Below are 19,314 nucleotides of genomic sequence, written 5' to 3' on the forward strand. Positions count from 1 at the left end.
GTCCATGCGTCACCGCTCAGTGCTTCTGTGTTGGTATTGCCTTAGTGTTGATTTGGTGTGTGCTGCTGTCAGGTATGCCTGCTTTCTCTTGTGCTCTATCTGCACTAAAAGGTGAGTGAAGTGGTTTATTGCACACTGTACATGTATGTATGAATTGATTGGGTGCACTGTAGAGATAAAGGTGGTATATTCCAACAATATGTATTGTTACTGTTCCGTACTGTACCTGGTGAACTGTATTTAGGGTTGAGTGTTCTTGAGTGTTGGAAAATGGTCTTCGTCATCTTCATCCTCATCTTCGTCCTGCTCCCTCGCTAGACCCGTATGGAGCGCACGGACATCGGCACTCTGCTCATCCCCGACATCAAGATGACCGACGGCGGCGCCTACCTGTGCGTCGGCACCAACTCCATCGGCTCGTCCGAGGCTCGCATCGAGGTGACGGTGACCAAAGGTGAGAGGTCAGGCACGGCTAACAGACCGGTGATGTAGGGGCCGTGTGTCTCCCCAGGGACTGTTCAGTGACTCTTGTGCTTTCGACAAGAAAGAGGATTCTGGATTCCACAGGATGGATGTACTGTAGGTAGTTGTGGGTAGATGTATGTTTTCAGAGAGGGGCTCTAAGCCCTGCGTGTTTGTGTCCGTGTAGCGGACGGCATCTCCTCGCCCATCTCCATCCAGCCCTCCATCGCTGACGTGCAGGAGGGCCACAGTCTGGACCTCAACTGCTTCGTCCCTGGAAACCCTCCCCCACCTGTCACCTGGAGGAGGGCCAGCGGCCTGCTGTCCTCCAATCACCAGGTGGGAACATGGAATTCCTCACACACACGCACACGCACACACACACACACACACACACACACACACTGAATGTATAAATGTACATGATATGCTTAGGTTTAGTTTATTAAAGCCAGTTGTGGATAAAGCAGTCGAGTGGTTTCAGCCATAAGTCCTTCCCCGTGTGTGTGAGCAGGTCCTGGGCAGCCAGCTGCGCATCCTGCAGGCCCGCGTGGAGGACTCTGGAGAGTACATCTGCAGGGTGTCCAGCAACCCTGGCTCTCCTCTCTCTCCTGTCCGCCAGGCCTCCGTCTCGGTCTCCGTCACCTCCTCCTCCTCACGTAAGTCTGCTGCCAGGCAACCATGGAGCCCAGATAGATATAGACATGTCGGGTGGGTTGGGAGTCTTAGGGAGTTATTAGCTAAGTAGACTTGACATTTCAACTAGCCTTGTGACTAATCTGCTGGCTGCGGCTGATAGAGTCAGAATCCACAGCAGGGAATCAACAGATTTCCGGGCCTTGCTATGGTGGAGCCTTCCTGTTTCCAGCCCTGCCTGCCTTCAGTGACCTCAGACCTCATCACACTGTCCCATGGTCTAATCTAAAGTGTTCTGTTTGCCATACAGTACATACTGTCATTGTATGTTACAACCAGAAACCAAAATACTGTTAGAACTAAGCCTTTCTAAACCTTCATTTTCTGAATGCAATATTTGTAGGTGACAGTGTAGGTTGGATGAAAGAGTATGCCAAATGAATACAATGTAAAAACGTTCTGTAGACGTACTATGATCCACGCTACCAGGAATGTAGTTCGTGTTAATGATGAGGAGACAGGGTCTCTCCAGGAGGCTAATGCTGTGTGTCCCCCTGTCGCCCCCTGTGTCCCCCTGTCTCCCTGGCGTGGAGCAGGTCTCCAGACCCCCATCATCTCCATCGAGCCCCACAGTGCTGCCGTGCGCCAGGGGGACTCGGCCAGCTTCAGGTGCAGGGTCTACAGTGGAGCCCAGCCTGTCCGGCTGGAGTGGAAACACTCAACCAACCAGCCCCTGCCAGGTGAGCAGAGGAACACACACACTCTCAGATACTGTACACCTGCTCTGCATATGTAACAGTCCATATGATTCCTAATGTTACTGTACCCACCAGTAGCTATGAACCACCTATTACATAGTTGCAGGAACATGTAGAGACATGTACTGTAAAGGATAGTCTAATGTGGACATTACACTCTTTCAGTCTGAGGTGATTTCTCTGATAGACTGGTTGACCTTTGACCTCTCCATCCCTGCAGACAATGTCAAGGTCGGCCCTGACGGCTCAGTCATCACCATCGCCAATGCCCGCCCTAGCAACAAGGGCACCTACCGCTGTGTGGCTAGCAACCTGTTTGGCATCACTCAGAGCATAGTGTCCTTGATTGTCAAAGGTACCTGACACACTCACACACACACACACACACAAACAAACCATGCAAATACAACCTACAATATGTGCATCTGCTTTCACTATATACAATCGACCCCCACTGGGTGTGTAGTGAAGTGTAGATTGTGAGAATCCTGGGTCGTGTGTTTCCAGAGTCTCCAGTGGCATCGGTCACTCCCCTGGGGCCGGTGAGAGTCCGGCTGGGTGAACCCATCAACCTGGAGTGCCAGGCCTCCGGAGAGCCACGCCCATCTGTCACCTGGCACCGCCTGGACAGCAACCGGAAGACCATGCTGAGCAGCCCTGTCCCCATGGAGTCCAACGCCGTCATGCAGGTGACCAGCTGACCTTGGGCTGACCAGCTGACCCTGGGCTGACCAGCTGACCCTGGGCTGACCAGCTGACCCTGGGATGACCAGCTGACCCTGGGCTGTCTTGTCATGTCATTCAGCACTCCCACATGACACAGGCTTCTACACTGACTGTAATGAGACGATGTGGCTAGGAGACATTTCCTTAACTCTGACCACTGAAGCGCTGTTAGAACTGTGCACTTCTGATCCTTGGTCTTCTGCTGTACTATATGTGCATTATTTGTGTCGCCTAAAATTGTCTGCTCAACGAATCAAATGTCAAATGGGAATGAAACTGTCTGCCTGGCAAAACCAATGAGCTCCCTTGTGATGGTTGGATCTCCCCCAGGTCCTGGTGGCCAGGCCCGAGGACAGCGGCACCTACGTGTGCACAGCACGCAACAACGAGGGCACCTCAGAAACCAGAGTGGAGGTGCTGGTGGAGGGGGGCCCCCTGCTGCCCTCGGCACCCAGAGCCTCGGTGCGTGAGCCCCTGATAGTGGTGGTGGCTGACCAGACGGCCACCCTGCGCTGTGATGCCCACGGTAACTCTCCCTGATGCCAGCCTCTGGGACACAGACACTACTGAGGAGAACAGGGATTTGTAGTTTGCAGCATGACTCAGCAACACACACCTTTAGAGATGAAAAGTTTTCGATCCAAGTCATCTTAGTAGATAAGTAAATAGCAGCCTTTCCCTCTGCAGGCTTCCCTCAGCCCAAGATCACCTGGTCCAAGCTGCGAGCCCCACTGCCCTGGACCCACCAGATAGTGAACAACCAGCTGGTCATCCCCAACGTGATGCGGCAGGACTCTGGGGAGTACATCTGCAATGCCACCAACAGCCTGGGCACCAGTCAGGTCACCATCATGCTGGAGGTGGAGAGTGAGTGTCCTTCCATCTCCTTCATCCTCCTATCCCTCAATCCAGCCCACTGTTTATTGCTTACGAGCAAACAAACTAGTTAATTATTCACAAACTCTAGTAATGACAAAGCAACAGCAACAAATTGTGTTTCTATGTGCTACCAACCATAGGCTCTCCCCTTACCATAACCACTCATGTCTCTGGCCCTCAGCCCCTCCCTACGCCACCTCCCTGCCCGATGATGTGGCTGTGCGTGTGGGGGAGGTGATCCGCCTGCAGTGCCTGGCCCATGGCACCCCACCCCTGTCCTACCAGTGGTCCAAGCTGAACGGCACCCTGCCCCGCAGGGCTGAGCTGCAGGGGGGGGATCTCCAGATCAACCTGGCAACCGCCGAGGACGCTGGCTCCTACAAGTGTGTCGCCTCAAACACAGTGGGCAGGAGTGAGACTGTAGCTAAAGTCACTGTCAGATGTAAGTATTGTGGACACCTCAGTCTCCCTTTTATTACATGGATTCAGATTCAATACTCTCCCCATCTCCCCCTCCCTCCCCTCCAGCGCCCCTGGCAGTGCGCGTGTCCCCCCAGGTGGAGGTCAAGGCTCGGGGCAGTGCCGTGGAGTTCACCTGCTCAGCTGCGGGCGGCTTGGAGACCACCGTCGAGTGGCTGAAGGAGGGCGGCGCCCTGCCCCCCAACCACCATGTCAAAGACGGGGTCCTGAGGTGAGCCTGACCCACGAGACCCACCCACACTACCGATATGAGGGCTTGTGGTTCTATCATGTCCTGATCTCGTGTGTGTTGTTTGAAGGATTGAGAACCTGGAGCAGAGCAACGAGGGCGTGTACATCTGCAGAGCCACCAGCGTGCATGGCCAGGCCCAGGACACAGCCAAGCTCACCATCCAAGGTCTGTCCGTCTGCCTGTCTGTCTGTCTGTCTGTCTGTCTGCCTGTCTGTGTCTGTCTGCCTGTCTGTCCGTCTGCCTGTCTGTCTTAGCTGTGATGTAGAGAAGTTTATTCTGATATGAGGTCTTTGATCGTATATCACGTTAACTCCCCCCCCTCCCGGCGCTCCAGCCCTGCCCAAGGTCATGATCAACGTGCGGACGTCGGTCCAGACGGTGATGGTGGGGAACTCGGTGGAGTTCGAGTGCCAGGCCATCGGCGAGCCCCAGCCCACCGTGCGCTGGAGCAAGGTGGGCAGCTCCCTGCCCGCCCACGTGGTGGTGAAGGGGGGCATGCTGAGGATCGAGCTGGTCAAGGAGGAGGACGCCGGCCAGTACCGCTGCACCGCCACCAACGACGTGGGCTCCGTCCAGTCTCAGGTGGACCTGCGTGTCCAGTGTGAGTGCACTGTGGAGTATACTAGTCCCCCTGTGTCTATACTTACTGTCTTCCTAAACACACACGTCTGTGGAAGCACACACACACATACACACACACATATGATAACCTGAGTGTATGTGTTGTGTCTAGCCCTACCCCAGATTGCAGGCCTGCCAGAGACCAAGGAGGTGACAGTGGGCTCGGATGCTGTCCTGCCCTGTGTGGCCACAGGATACCCCGAACCAGACATCAAATGGTCCAAGGTAACCGTGGACAACCCCCCTCTCCACACTGCTCCACTGAACAAACCAGCCACACTGATCTGCACATTATGGTATGTTGGCGTGGCCATGACTGCTCGGTTGATGTCCCCAGCTGCATGGAGAACTCCCCCCCAAGTGTGGGAACGGCAGCGGCAGCATCCTGACGGTTCCCAAGGTAACCCACGAGGATTCCGGGACGTACGTGTGCGCCGCCATCAACAAGCAGGGCCGGGTGGAGGCCTTCACCAACCTCACGGTGCATGGTCAGTCCACCAGGGAACACGCACACACAACCGCCCCCCAAAAACAGCACACGCAGACATGTTAGGGCCGTTCTGTGTCTAACCCCTTCTCTCTCGGTGTGCTGTCTCTCCAGAGAGAGTGATGCCTTACTTCACCCAGGAGCCCCTGTCGTACCTCACCCTGCCCACCATCAAGAACTCGTACAAGGCCTTCAGCATCAAGATCACCTTCAGACCGGACAACGTGGATGGTGGGGACTCCCTGAGAATGCTCTGTGGCTTCTGTCTAAATGATATGTATTGTTTGTGTTGTTTCAACTGATCTTTGTACTGACATTGAGTTAGTAATGTCTGTGATCTTGACTTCTGTTTGATATCACGTTTTCCCTGTGAATGATGTCTCGCTCTTTTCTCCCCCTCTGTCTCCCTCCCTCTCTCACCTCATGTGGTGGGAAGGTCTCATACTGTATGCGGGTGAGTGAGTCCCAGTGCTTGAGAGCTAACTCAACACTGACTCTGGTGTTGCTGTCTGGACTAACCAGCAAAGCTACCAGTATCACGGAGCCTACGTACTCATAATGGATCCTGATGGAACAATAGGCTGCTATCAGAAAGAATGGCCTGTATAGGCATGATGGATGTTCTGGCTGGTTGATGCCGTCTTTAGCCTGTTGGTGATATGACATGGATATGAACGTGCTATTGAATGTGACTGATGGACAGAATGAACTACAGTAATGCTTCCTCCAACTGCATCAGTTCCTACTCTCAACAGTACATGATCACACTGCTGCAGTGTTACCATGTCTCTGTCCTTAGCCTTGGTATTGAGACCGTACTGTGAAGTGTATCAGCTCTGATGTGGGGGTCTACAGTAGACAGATACCAGGTCCTCCTTGGGCATGAAAAATGATATAATTTTGCTTGCAGCGTTATTTTACGTTTGCAAGGGCATGATAATAATTTTGAATGTTTCAAAAAGCCCAAGGAGGAATAGGGCTGCTTTAGTATGAAACAAGTTGATATAACATCTTTAACAGGGGTTTCCAACCACGTTCCTGCAGAGCTACCTTCCTGTATGTTTTCAACCCCAAAACAATCTAGCACACAGATTCAAATAATTTGCTTTGATGTGTTGAATTACGTTAGTTCCCAACTGGGGTTGGAACACAAACCTACAGGCAGGTGTCTCTCCAGGAACAGAGTTAGAGACCTCTGCTAAACCATACATCACTGACTCCCAGGTATGTATTTGTGGTCATCCTCAACAAACCAGACTTGAGGCTCATTCTAGCCCCCTAAACTCTTATTCCTGGTCCCTCACTTCCAGGATCAAAGATGAAAGGACAGTATAGAACACATACTTTACATACATGCAGTGCAAACTATGAGAGGATGCATGGTTGACTACATGATAATACAAGTGGCTTGATCGGTTAGCATGTGCTTGGCATGCAGCGTGTGTGAGGTTGGTGACCTGTGACAGTGTGACAGTGGGCGTGTGAGATGCAGTGTCATGCCCAGACATGCCCAGGGGTGGCAGCTCAGGGACCCTGGCTGCTCCCTGCTTGGCCTGGCCTTGGCCTTCCTGTAGCATGTTGCTTTACCATATATTAGCTTTCAGACTGAATGACATCTGATTCTCCCGTGATTCCTCCCAGTGTGTGCGGCAGTGTGTGTGCACCATGCTAACTATGGCTCCTCTACTCTGCTAGGGATGATCATCTATAATGGCCAGAGGAGGACCACAGGAGCAGACTTCATCTCTCTGGGACTGGTGGGTGGGCGGCCAGAGTTCAGGTGAGGTTAGGAGACCTTGACGAGGACGATGAAAAGGAGGAAGATGATGATGATGTTACTGATGATTAGGAAGAGGACGAAAATGATGATGTCTTTGATGATTATGATGAGGAAGATGCCAATGATGATGCTAATGATGCTAATGATGATTCTAATTATGCTAATGATGATGCTAATGATGCTAATGATGATGCTAATGATGCTAATGATGATGCTAATGATGCTAATGATGAGGTGTAGGCTGTTCTGTATGGTGATGGCGATCGTGTAACGTGAACACGTGTCCTCTCAGGTTTGATGTGGGCTCAGGCATGGCCACTATCCGCTACCCCACCCCTATCAAGCTGGGGGAGTTCCACACAGTGGAGCTGTACCGGAACCTCACCCAGGGAAGCATCATAGTGGACGGAGGCACACCTGTCAACGGCAGCTCCCAGGTAGCCCACCCACCCACACACACACACACACACCTTAAACTGAGATTTCACTCAAATAACATATCTTTCAACATGTCTTGCAAACGCCACATGCAGACAGTAGTAGCACAGTATTTGTCGTAAATGGGACTCGCTCACCCAAAAATACAATACAGTATACATAATGAATCAATCAAATTCATTCTTTTAAATGTTTGGATTAATTCACTCGTGTTTCCTGTGTGATGCTACAGGGCAAGTTCCAGGGTCTGGACCTGAATGAGGAGCTGCATGTGGGCGGGTACCCCAACTACACCCAGCTGGCCAAGACTGCTGACATCAAGACTGGCTTCGTCGGTGAGAGACCTGCTCATGTTCCCACAGTACCATTCAAGCACTGTGACTGCACTGCTTTGGTGCTGGGCCAGGCCCCTGTCAGTCTGTGTGTGGGTGTGGTCTAACCCTCTGATGTGCTGTGCTGGTGTGTAGGCTGTATTCGCCAGCTGATCATCCAGGGGGAGGAGGTCATCTTCAAAGACCTGGATCGCAGCTCTACAGGCGTGTCCAACTGTCCCACCTGCAAGGACCGCCCCTGTCAGGTCAGCCCACACAGACACCACTGTTACACGACCATTACACTATCCTGTTCTGATCAAAAACAGGACCTGGAGGAACTCTAGGCTTTGAAAGTAACACTAGGGCTGTGAGGATTTCCTTGTCAGTTCATATGATGTGGTGTGGCTCCTGGTCCCAGAACTGAAGCAGGATTTTCTTTGTGCTGCTCCAGAACGCTGGCGTGTGTGTGGACTCGGAGGCCAGCCTGTACAAGTGTAAATGTCCCAGATCTTTCACAGGCAGCAACTGCCAGCACCACACCTCCGTCCACTGCCACGCAGGTAAACACGGTCTGGGTCCTTCCTCTGGTGCGTCTCCTGTTTACTCGTAAACCAGGCTGCTATTTCTGTCAGGGTTAGTCTCCTATAATGTCAGGGTGACTGCATGTCCTTTTTAACATCAGAGTGGTTCAGTTCAGGTCAGACAGCTTTATCACAATAAGGGCATTTAATTTGCAGCTCACCCAGTCCGTACACACAACTTAAAAACAGTTCTTGTGCATAGGACAATAGAAAGAAAACAACAAACCACCTAGCGTCGAGGTAGCCTGAGGACAGTGGGAGTACGAGGGTTACTGAAGGTGTTTGTGTCTGTGACTGTTACAGAGGCCTGTGGACCCGATGCCACCTGCATCAGCCGGCCCTCTGGGATGGGCTATGACTGCCGCTGTCACCTGGGGAAGTCTGGGAACAAATGCATGGATGGTAAGATAAGGAAAGGTTTCTAGTACCCCCCCCCCCCCATGTTCTTCATGGATGAATAGAGACAGGTCTGCCCTGTCAGGTCTGGTAGTGTAGACAGACCTCTGGCCCTACACACTCAAACATAGCTCAACTGCTCACAGTAGGTGTTCCCTCTGATGTCCTGCAGGAGAGCTGGTGACAACGCCTCTGTTTGACGGTGATAAGTCGTACATCGCCTATCCTCCCCTGACCAACGTCCACGACGACCTGCGCATCGTGCTGGAGTTCAAGCCCCTGGACCTGGACGGCCTGATGTTCTTCAGTGGAGACAGGAAGATGAAGGTGGAAGACTTTGTGGCTGTTTCCATGGTGGACGGACATGTGGAGTTCCGCTACGAGCTGGGCACAGGTCAGTCCCACTGTTGTTGGTCAACCATACTGTGCTGCTTTGGTCTCCTCTGCGTTGTGGTCTTATAAAACAAACTATCCTAATCAGTCCATCATCATGAGGAGTGAATCAGAGATGTGGCTTGTCACTAGAGGCGTTAACCTGTGGTGGGTTGGTTTTGTCCTCCAGGGCAAGCCATCATGCGTAGCGTGGAGCCTGTTTCCCTGGGCCAGTGGCACCGCGTGACAGCAGAGCGGATTAAGAAGGAAGGTTACCTGAAGGTGGACCAGGGTCCTGAGCAGAGACGCACCTCCCCGGGGAAGGCCCAGGGCCTCAACGTCCACACTCCCATGTTCCTGGGAGGGGTCCCCAGCATGGACATCCTGCCCAAGCCGGCCAACGTCAGCATGCTGTTCGACGGTTGCATAGGAGAGGTCAGAGCAAGGACACAGGAAACCACGACAACTGTTTCATAATCCATCAAATATTGCTCACCCCAGAACAAAAACAAAAAACATGTCTCTGACCCCCTCTGCCCTGTCCAGTTGTCGATCAATGGTAAGAAGGTGGACCTGTCCTACAGCTTCACAGAGAGCCAAGCCATCAGCCAGTGTGTGGACGCCAGCCCGTGTGAGCGGCGGCCATGTCTGAACGGAGGCAGCTGCCTGTCCAGCCCAGAGTATGAGTACCAGTGTCTCTGTAGGGACGGCTTTGAGGGTGAGCGCCATACTGTCCCAGAAAGAAGGATCCTACTGGGATGGATTTAGGAATGACTGTTGTCATTGCTGTTATTTCTGGTCACCAGCCTGCTATATGATCTATGTATGACCCCTCACCTTTCACTCCTGAACCTGTGTGTGTGTGTGTGTGTACCCCTCCAGGTGAGCGCTGTGAGATAGTCAGGGACGTGTGTCAGCGGGACTCTCAGTGTATGAACGATGGCAAGTGTGTCGGCGGCCAGTGTGAGTGTGCTACCAACTTCAAGGGACCCCTCTGTGTGGAACGTAAGTGCTGTCTTCTTCCTTCCTGTGGCCATACTTCCATCAAAATAACTCATCTACAGCGTTTGTCTTTTGTGGGGGCATGTTTGTTGAGGATTGTATTGATGGTGGCGTCATAATCGGGGGGATACAGACATTCTGTGAAGGATCCCAGTCTTGCTCTGGACAGAAGTAGACACGTGTTAGAGTCTCCGGATGGTCCTTCTGGGTCCTGCTGACAGAGCTGTAGACATGCCTGCTTGTCCCAGGGGGGCGTTTTATCAGCCGGGAGCTTCTCCAGACCTGCTGCGGCCTGGAACAGATCCGTACCAGATAGATTCTCCACAGCCAGCGACATCAGACAGCTAGAGAACGAGCCTCCAGCAGGGCGCTGTGTGTAGCGTACATGTGATGAAGTGTGTCTCACTCCGTGGATGTGTCCCACACACACAGGGCAGGTGGCCAGCTTCTCCGAGGCCCTGTGGAGTTTGGAGGGTAGCGGGGCCAATGGTACAGTATCATCACCTCAGAATGCCTGACAACACCGTGACTAACAGAGGACCGGCTGTCTGACCCCGGGGGCATCTGTACCCCCCCCCCCCCCCCCCCCCAGACCCGCCCCTATCCGCCGCCCACCGTCCTCCTAACACAAAAAGATCAAACGCTGCACCTGTATTTAACTGGTGACGGGTTCTTTATCCTGTGGAATGTTGGGAGAGGGGAATTCTATATTCCAGGCTAACGTAGAATGGAGTAAGATATCATTGCCTTTCAGGTCAGACACTGGTCTGGTCATGGACATACAGTACAGTCGCTCTGTGTGACAGTAGAAATGTAGAATTCCCCTTTTTAAATATCCGTCAGCGTCTTGTACAGTTTCTGTCGTACTTACTCACTGCAACACAAACTCTCGTTTCTTGCCTTCGAATCTACCTGTCACAAAACAGAGAAAGATGGCGCCTTTGTCCTTGTGTTTAGGCTAGGAACTGAGACGAAGGGAACACGAGCAGGGATGTTGTCCGTTACTAACCAGTACAAGTGTTTCTCCAGAAAGTACTTTGTTATGTGATAGCAGGGTTTAACTCTCTTATGAGTTGGTCTGCAGTACTGGGTACATGATGATACGTGCATGGATCCGTGGTTTGGTCAGCTTTCAGATGCCTGTGTCTCGTGGCGGGATAGACACAGTGTGTGAGGAATGAGGAATGACTTGGACTGACGGGAATGTTGTCTGATTGCGCTCTGTTTGTTGGAACAATTGAATCTTGAATCACAATAGTTCCCAGTTTTGAGGAAAATGTGTCTGACGTCAGGAGCATTTTGTAACATAACATCTACTTACTAAATTGCACTATGACAGTTGTCATTGTTTTTTTCTTATATTTATTTTTAACATTAATGTTGTCGTATCTAACTGAGATTGTTTGTCTAAGGTGACATCTACGTCCACTGCCATCGGAGGGCGCTATAACACAGAAGCTAACAGGTCACAGCTCACAGACCAATCACATGTCAATCACTATGTTTTGGTAGATGCCCCCTCTCCGTATGCAGCTGGTTTCCAAGGCAACGGCTACCTGGATCTTCCTAGGTCTGTTTTCCCCAGAAGGTAAGTCATCTCTCCCAGCTCCACTCCCATAGCTGTTGGAAGTGGAGGTACCATGGCTCCCTACCTGGGAGGATTGATCTCCAGTCGGTCAGTGTCTCTGATGTGATCGTCCGTGCTCTCTGTTCCAGCTCCCAAGACTCTCCAGAGACCATTCAGCTGGAGGTCCACACCACCTCCCCAGAGGGCCTGATCCTGTGGCATGGAGTGGTAGGTCCTGGTCCTGGTCCTGGTCCTGGTTCTGGTCTCACGTCCCTCACGTCCCCCAACCCACCTGCCCAGCCCCTCTAACACACACCACCACCTCTTTGCCTAATCCACGTGTAATAACTTGGTAAAGTGTCGTAAAACACTGTATTTCAGCCATGCTCTCATATTCACCCATATGTATCACATGGACACCCTGTCTGACTCCTAATATTCAGCTTTCATCACTGCAGCTCGTGTGATTGTTAAGCATGTTGTCTGACTGCCAGACCTGTGTTGATAAGGCATGGTATTGACTCCACCACTGCATGCTGCCTGGTTGTGCTTTGTCACCCTAACTCCCCCTCCATCTTCCTCAGGAAACCAATGGCCCGCGTCATGTACGCAGGATGCATGCTAGTAAAAAGGTATCCACCGCCCCTAAACACCTGTGCTAACGTACCTCTTAAAACGGGTGCTCCCCGCATTCAGTGCTGTATGGTGCTTCGAAATGGTACTTTGTATCTGTAACTGAGAACAGCTTGTTTTGAAATGTACAAGTGTTTGTTAGATGTGGTATCTTGTAATGCATGGTGTACATGACGACTCCACTGCTTGACATGTGATTAACTGTTTTGTGTTACACGTTACCACGGAAACGTTTGGATCAGGTCAGAATTCACAGTTTGAATATGTTCCATATGTGTAAAATGCTAATTAGAAAGCATTTACAAACCTGGAGCCATCTGCCTCGGACTGTGAGAAGTTGTAAAATAATCATAATTCACAGCTTTAAGTGGGCAACAGGCTCACTAAGCCATGTCCAATCGGATGTAAGTATAGTACTGGGATATCCTGCACCTTCTGCTCAGCTTTGTCATCAAAACGATTTGTTTCCAGGAACTGGGAGAGCAAGGAAAGGGCAAGGACTTCATTAGCCTCGGTCTGCAAAACGGACACCTCGTCTTCAGGTGAATCATCACTGTCAGCATTATGTGACGCGTGCATGTATACAATGTAATACCGCCCCCATAAAGCCCGCTGTGTAGATACAGTGTGTATCTGCACCAGTGCTGGTAGGCCCTAGTCTGAGGGAGCCTGTGTGAATGTGTGTTCTGCCCACAGCTACCAGCTGGGCAGTGGGGAGGCAGAGATCATCTCCAAGGAGGTCATCAACGATGGCAAGTGGCACAAGATCACAGCAGTCAGGTACAGTGCAGCCCCAGTACCATCCTACCAGCCCTGCCTGCAGAGCTCAGAGCTTGTAACAAAGGCTTTCTCTCCTCTTCGGACAGAACTGGGAAAGATGGATACATCCGGGTAGATGGAGGAGACATTAGACCCGGACAGTCAAAAGGCAGGAGCCTTATGGTGAACACCAAAGGCAGCATATACCTGGGTAACATTTACATTTACATTTATTCATTTAGCAGACGCTTTTATCCAAAGCGACTTCCAAGAGAGAGCTTTACAAAGTGCATAGGTCACTGATCATAACAACAAGATAGCCAAAAAACATCGCGAGTAGCCAAAACATGAAGCACACATTGTGAACAACCAAAGTAAGTGCCAAAGGGAAGAACCATAAGAGCATGTAGTTAAACAAGTCACAACCAAACAACATGAACAGCTATAAGTGCAAATGTACCTGTGGGAAAAAGCAAGCAACAGTAATAAAACAATATATCACAGCGAGAACCAAAAATTTAAATCAGTTACCACTAACCACAAGAGCAACAAGTCTCTAAGCAAGAGTCATTGTGATCCTTGAGGAAACTAACATCGGGTCAAGCGAACCGTTCCTAAGTACCGTTGTACTCCCGGAACAAGTGCGTCTTGAGCCTTTTCTTGAAGGCACACATCTGGCACACATTGAAGGGTAAGGCACACATCTGCACCTGTGAAGGACTGGGTGGATAGAGAAACATGTTCAGTGCTGGGAAATGAGGCTGTTCTTCAATTGGTCCTGGATTATGTGTGTGTATGTGTGTGTGTGTGTGTGCGTAACAGGGGGAGCCCCAAACATGGCAGTTCTGACAGGAGGAAAGTTCTCCTCTGGGGTGTCAGGGTGTGTGAGGAACCTGTCTCTGATGAACGGACAACCAGGACAGCAGCCCGGCAGGACGGTGGACCTGCAGCTCCACGCCACCACCGGCAAAAACGTCAAGCACTGCTCCTCATAGACAGCAGCCCTCACACACACACACACACACCTACCCAGTGACTATGGAGATATGATACCATCACACACAGACACATTCACACACCCAACTAGCCACTCTCCGACACACACGCGGCCTGACTGAAATTGGTGCTTTGCTGCTACCAAAAGATAATCACAAAACAAAAGGATACTCCGAGTGCATTAAACCAAAAAAAGAGAGAGAAAAAAATGGTTATTATTAACAAGTCTTCTCTTCCTCTGTTGTATTCTCGATGAAGGACTATTAACACAGGAGATCCAGAACAGTTTACATACTCCCTGCAGTAGCTTTAGCTTTGAGAAGAGAGTAAAACGCTAGGCCTTCTACGATGGGTCAGATCCTATGGAGATGGAAATGTTTTTACAGCACTGAATTTTAATTTATATACATATACATATATATTATATATTTGTGGGAGAAAACATGCGAACTAACCATAACTGCTCTTCTATTTTCCTAGAGTTGATTCTAGGTTCTAATATTGTGTGTCTCAGGCTTTTGAGCCTAACTGTGTTGATACTTGAAGAAGCTACAGCCTTCTTTGTTCACCTCTGTTGTGTAGCCGTAGGGGCGGGCATGCTCACAGTCTAGCAAACCTTTGGGAGAGGGAGTTCACCAGGTCATGGCCACGCAGCATCGAGTCACGGCTCAGGTGAAGACAGGATTCAAAACAATACTAAACTACAGCAGCAACTGTTAGGATTGCTGATGCTTTATTCTGTTCCAAGCCATTTTTAAAGCTCAAATCACTTGCCTTCCGTGCATGGTTGCCTGTTTTCAGTCTGTATTTGTTTTTATACAAAATATTGGTGCTAATGTCAGACACACAAATACATCACATGAACACATGATCATTTGTCTGTCTCATTTTATTCATGTTTAGCAGAAAGGTTTTGGGGATAGACATAGTAGGACAAGTGGCTGTAAGGCATTTAAACAGAAGTTACATATGTGTTGCCAGGGGGAAAACAATTTCTGATGCGCATGAGATTTGACGTAGGTTTTATCATATATATTTCCTCCAAATTTGATGTATTTTTCTGTCTCCTCCATAGTCCTCCGAATTAGATTGAGTAGATCTCAAACGACATTACTGAGGTGCCGGTAATGGGTGGAAGTGTAGTTCATGTTTTTATTATGATCGACTGTGGAAAAGAGTTTCCCCAAAATACAAAACATCTGCCAGTCAGACACATTTCAGTGTGTATGTGTTGGTAGGCTGTGTATGTGCAGCATTGCTCCTTCAGACTCTACCCCCACTCTTGATTTTCTTTCAAACTGTTAGTGAAGTCAGAAAGTGTGTAGTGGTGTTTATGTGTTGTATGTGTCTGTGTTAGTGTGTTAAAACACAGTGTGTGTTCATTGTGTGTATGTCATCAAAAGCCCTAAAGGAGTGTCAAGCCAAATCCTCAGCAGAACTGCCTCATAACGTTCCTCATTTTCAGGTTCTGTAGCCATAGAAACCTCCGGATATATGTTTTCAAACTGAGGAAATGGCTGTAATAGTATACTTTGAGGTTGATGCATGTGCAGTAAGCAGTAGACACACTAGACACACAGTAGACCTGGGAAGAGTTCAGTAGAGTGCAGTAGAAGCGTCCTGTGGGTGCAGTGACCAGCAGTCTAACTCCCATAAGCATGCTCGCCCACGATGGTTGACCACACAACAAAACCATAATGGCAAGTTCACTACGGGGCTCACAAACCTTTTCACTTTTTGTAAGCTTAAGATTCTGTATGTTTATTAATATTCTAAAAATGAGCACTATCATTTCACTTAAAGTTGCTTCATTTTTATTTATTTTGTAAGTTTTTTTTCCACTGCAGTTGTTTTCAAGCTTCCCTTTTATCTTTGGTTATTGTGTTTTGCCTCCCATACTCCCTGCCTATATAATTCATCCCCCTATGTTGGATTAGTAAAACGCCCCCTTGGCCCCCCCCAGAGAGCCTCAGAGATGCCTTTTGGGAGTTCCCATGTTCCCTGATGTCAGGGGAATGTCTATGGGAAACACGTGGTACCCAAGCTGACTGGATGGTTCCATCTGTAGACTTGTACAGTGGAGATTTTCCAAGGCCTAGATTGTACAAACAATGCTTTGACTGACATTATTCATGAGGACAGGTAACACTGGGATTGTTGTGGTGTGTATAGCCCAGCTAGTTCGCAGTCATCAACAACTACGCTACGGAAAGTAGAAATACAAAAAAAAAAGATCAATAAGTGATCAAAATACTGAAAGCATTTAAGATGCTCTAAAATCTGAGTTATTCAAGTTTGTTTATGGAGCTATCTTATAAATGATGGAAAGTACAAATTTTTGAAATTGTTAATATTGTGTATGTATGACAAAAGGCAAAATGTAAAGATGGACTGTCAGAGTTGAGTCAGTGATACTTAGCTACAACCCTAAATGAAATGATGATCTACTATTGTTTTTGACTGTACCATTTCCAGAGTTGGGTGAACTCTCCCCCTCCCTCAGTGTTTCTTAAATAAAACAAAATTCATGTGCTATTTATTATTTTGTGACTTGTGTTATTTTGCTGACTTTGTTATCTACACAGGCAGTCAGGACGTCCCAATGAGTTACCCAACATTTTTACTCAATCTCCCCATTGTCTCCTCATTCTCTTTGGCAGGCAGGCCTATGTCTTTTTGACCCTAAGGATATGAGAATGTGATGTGAAGAGTCCTCTATTACAAGGATAGTTGAAAATGTCAAGGTCCGCTGTCCCCTTGTGGAAGTTACACCCTAATCCGATTTCTGAATGTACAGACCCGAAGCCAAAGTCTACTATCATCTTTATCCTACTGTAGAATGGGGACTCTTTTGTTGGAACGAGTCCAGAGTTTATTTTAATCTCATCTCACATTATGTTAAATTATACCTGTGGTAAGGTGTTGTTTTTTGGGAGGGGTACAATTTGCCATGTTCAGCATATGTAAAGGAGCTGTATCCATTGGCCTTTTGTATTCAATGGTAATAACTGCATGGCCTAAAAGTACAGTCAAAAAACTTTGAGAACTAACCATCGGATGATTTGCAAGATCTGGGCTCAATCACTTCACACTACATAGACCTTTTGTTGAGTTTAGACACAAAATCCTTCCTGATTGAGACATATACAGTATTATGCACTGGTGTTTGTTCACAGTCGAGTCGTTCAGTGAAACAGAATAGTCACTCTGTTCATACACAGGAAATGTGTGACACATGGTCTCATACACTCACATCAGTGTGAAACTAGCTCCAGCTGTTGGTTTCTCCTCTGTTGGACTGTATAATGTCTGAGCCACTATGATTTCATTCTTCTTCTTGTTACAAAAACTAAACCCTCAGTTGATACATAATTGGATTCACTTACCATATTAGTGGCACAGATTTGTGGAGAGTATATGCATTGAATCCAGTGATATATGGATTATATCTCTATAATACAGTAATGGGTTAAATGAGTTATGCCAGGATAACTCACCTGTTGCCGACCTGTGCCTTTAAGAGGAACTGTCTGCTTCTTAGTGGTGACATTTAGCTGAGCCTGGAGGGCCATTTCCTTTCAGGAAATCAATCCACACAGTAACACTGAGGCTGTCTTTTTCAGGCTGTTGTGTATAATTCCACTGTGTAAGCAAGTAACAGTTACTCTAAACGTATTATGCTGGTTATTTGTGAATCAAATTGTTGTTAGAGGCATTCACCCTGCGACCCTGTGGACCCTCTGATTGTTTTCTTTGGGAAATGTCAGTTGTCACGCCAACAGGTGAGTTGCCTAGTCACATATGAGGTCCTCCCTGCTACAAATCGGATAGGCCTACACAGGATGGACATGTTACTTCAGAGGATGCAAGTCATAAGCAGTCCACATAGTTTAACACTTGTAGCTATATATACTGTATACATATATATTTATATATAACAAATTATTATTATTGAATCATTGTGCCAGGTTCTTCCTAACCTTGCGTGACAGTTGGATTTGCAAGAGTCCAATCATGCAAGAATCCATATTGCCAATTTCAAAGTTATTTGTTTGTGCCCAAACCACAGTGTTTCGGACCAATCACCATCCTATTAGAAATTACTGGTAGCTACAGGCATGGTTGAAGTTAGGCCGTGATAGATGGTAATAGACAGATGTTTCATTCTTATCATTCATGATCTGCCATTTTTCTAAAACGCCTGCCTTCTTTAAAACAGTTTCTAAAGATGACGTCCCAGATGGTTATGTGTAAAAACCCATCTGGTGATCAGGTTATGTTCTTCTTCCATCCTAGAACAGTAGGTGGAGGGATTTTTTGGGGGGAGAACTTTTATTACTATTGTAAAGGAACATGAAGCTTGTGTATTAGTTAAATTCACTCCTCAGTGGAAATGCTGCCACCCATGCCAAAGAAGAGCGTTTTTCTGCTGGTGGACATCAGAGGATTTTACTGAATATAATAATCCTCTCTCCTTACATTGTAATACAAAATAATTGTGGTATAATGGTTTGCGAAATCCTCAAAAAACAGGAAATTTAAATGACCACAGCAACCCATCTAATGGATGAGACCCACTCATCCTACTGATCTTCTAGAAGTCAGCTATGCTGCATGGGGCAGAGATGACCTGATATCTATCCTTACAGAGATGAGATAAAACAATGCAGAGCATTGTTATTTCAATCTAGTTCCAACAAATCCCTTGTTGGACGGGACTCTTAAAGAGAACAGTCAAATTTCAACTCGAGGTGTGCAGAGAGAGAAAAAGAGTGGGGATTAGTGTGAAGAAACCTGAACTTCCTGAGAAGACCACATTGAGAGGGGTGGAGAACAGGATGGGAGGAGGATGGAATAAGACACACACACACACACACACACACACACACACACACACACACACACACACACACACACACACACACATGGACAGGTACAGGTAATAGAAGGGCATCTTCTACTTTGATGTTGTGATCTGAATGTACAGGAGGAGCCTGTATACCATGTGACAGCTTGTACATGGAGGAGACCAGGAGACCAACTCTATTGGTCAGCAGTATTCAATCTTGATGATGTGGACAGATTCAGACCATTCCAGTTAGTCTTACAAACACATTGCTCTCAATGCTGCAGATTATGCGGTGAGTAATATTTAAATATTATATGCTGTATGTAGAATTACAAGTATGATGCTA

The 19,314-nt window shown here is 48.3% G+C and overlaps 1 protein-coding gene across 7 annotated transcripts in view; it reads left to right on the top strand.

The window, feature by feature from the left end:
- Positions 1-16,658, top strand: part of hspg2 (heparan sulfate proteoglycan 2) — a 78,029-nt gene extending 61,371 nt beyond the window's left edge. For 4 of the 7 annotated variants that reach the window (XM_067239857.1, XM_067239852.1, XM_067239856.1 and 1 more), the window contains 33 exons: positions 319-454; positions 650-801; positions 977-1,121; positions 1,695-1,838; positions 2,077-2,211; positions 2,364-2,545; positions 2,913-3,108; positions 3,270-3,449; positions 3,643-3,903; positions 3,990-4,152; positions 4,241-4,338; positions 4,508-4,774; positions 4,907-5,019; positions 5,132-5,282; positions 5,396-5,512; positions 5,718-5,735; positions 6,977-7,061; positions 7,354-7,498; positions 7,732-7,834; positions 7,967-8,076; positions 8,265-8,373; positions 8,698-8,796; positions 8,963-9,184; positions 9,353-9,597; positions 9,709-9,880; positions 10,045-10,167; positions 10,597-10,653; positions 11,677-11,752; positions 11,881-11,959; positions 12,836-12,906; positions 13,061-13,144; positions 13,231-13,334; positions 13,946-16,658. In XM_067239857.1, coding sequence (XP_067095958.1) covers positions 319-454; positions 650-801; positions 977-1,121; positions 1,695-1,838; positions 2,077-2,211; positions 2,364-2,545; positions 2,913-3,108; positions 3,270-3,449; positions 3,643-3,903; positions 3,990-4,152; positions 4,241-4,338; positions 4,508-4,774; positions 4,907-5,019; positions 5,132-5,282; positions 5,396-5,512; positions 5,718-5,735; positions 6,977-7,061; positions 7,354-7,498; positions 7,732-7,834; positions 7,967-8,076; positions 8,265-8,373; positions 8,698-8,796; positions 8,963-9,184; positions 9,353-9,597; positions 9,709-9,880; positions 10,045-10,167; positions 10,597-10,653; positions 11,677-11,752; positions 11,881-11,959; positions 12,836-12,906; positions 13,061-13,144; positions 13,231-13,334; positions 13,946-14,118 — 4,515 coding nt within the window. In that variant the 3' untranslated portion in view covers positions 14,119-16,658. The other 3 variants (XM_067239853.1, XM_067239854.1, XM_067239858.1) reach the window with 3 other exon arrangements.
- The last annotated feature ends 2,656 nt before the right edge of the window (positions 16,659-19,314 follow it).

This window comes from Osmerus mordax, chromosome 7 (assembly GCF_038355195.1).
Source record: "Osmerus mordax isolate fOsmMor3 chromosome 7, fOsmMor3.pri, whole genome shotgun sequence".
Taxonomy (NCBI): Eukaryota; Metazoa; Chordata; class Actinopteri; order Osmeriformes; family Osmeridae; genus Osmerus; species Osmerus mordax.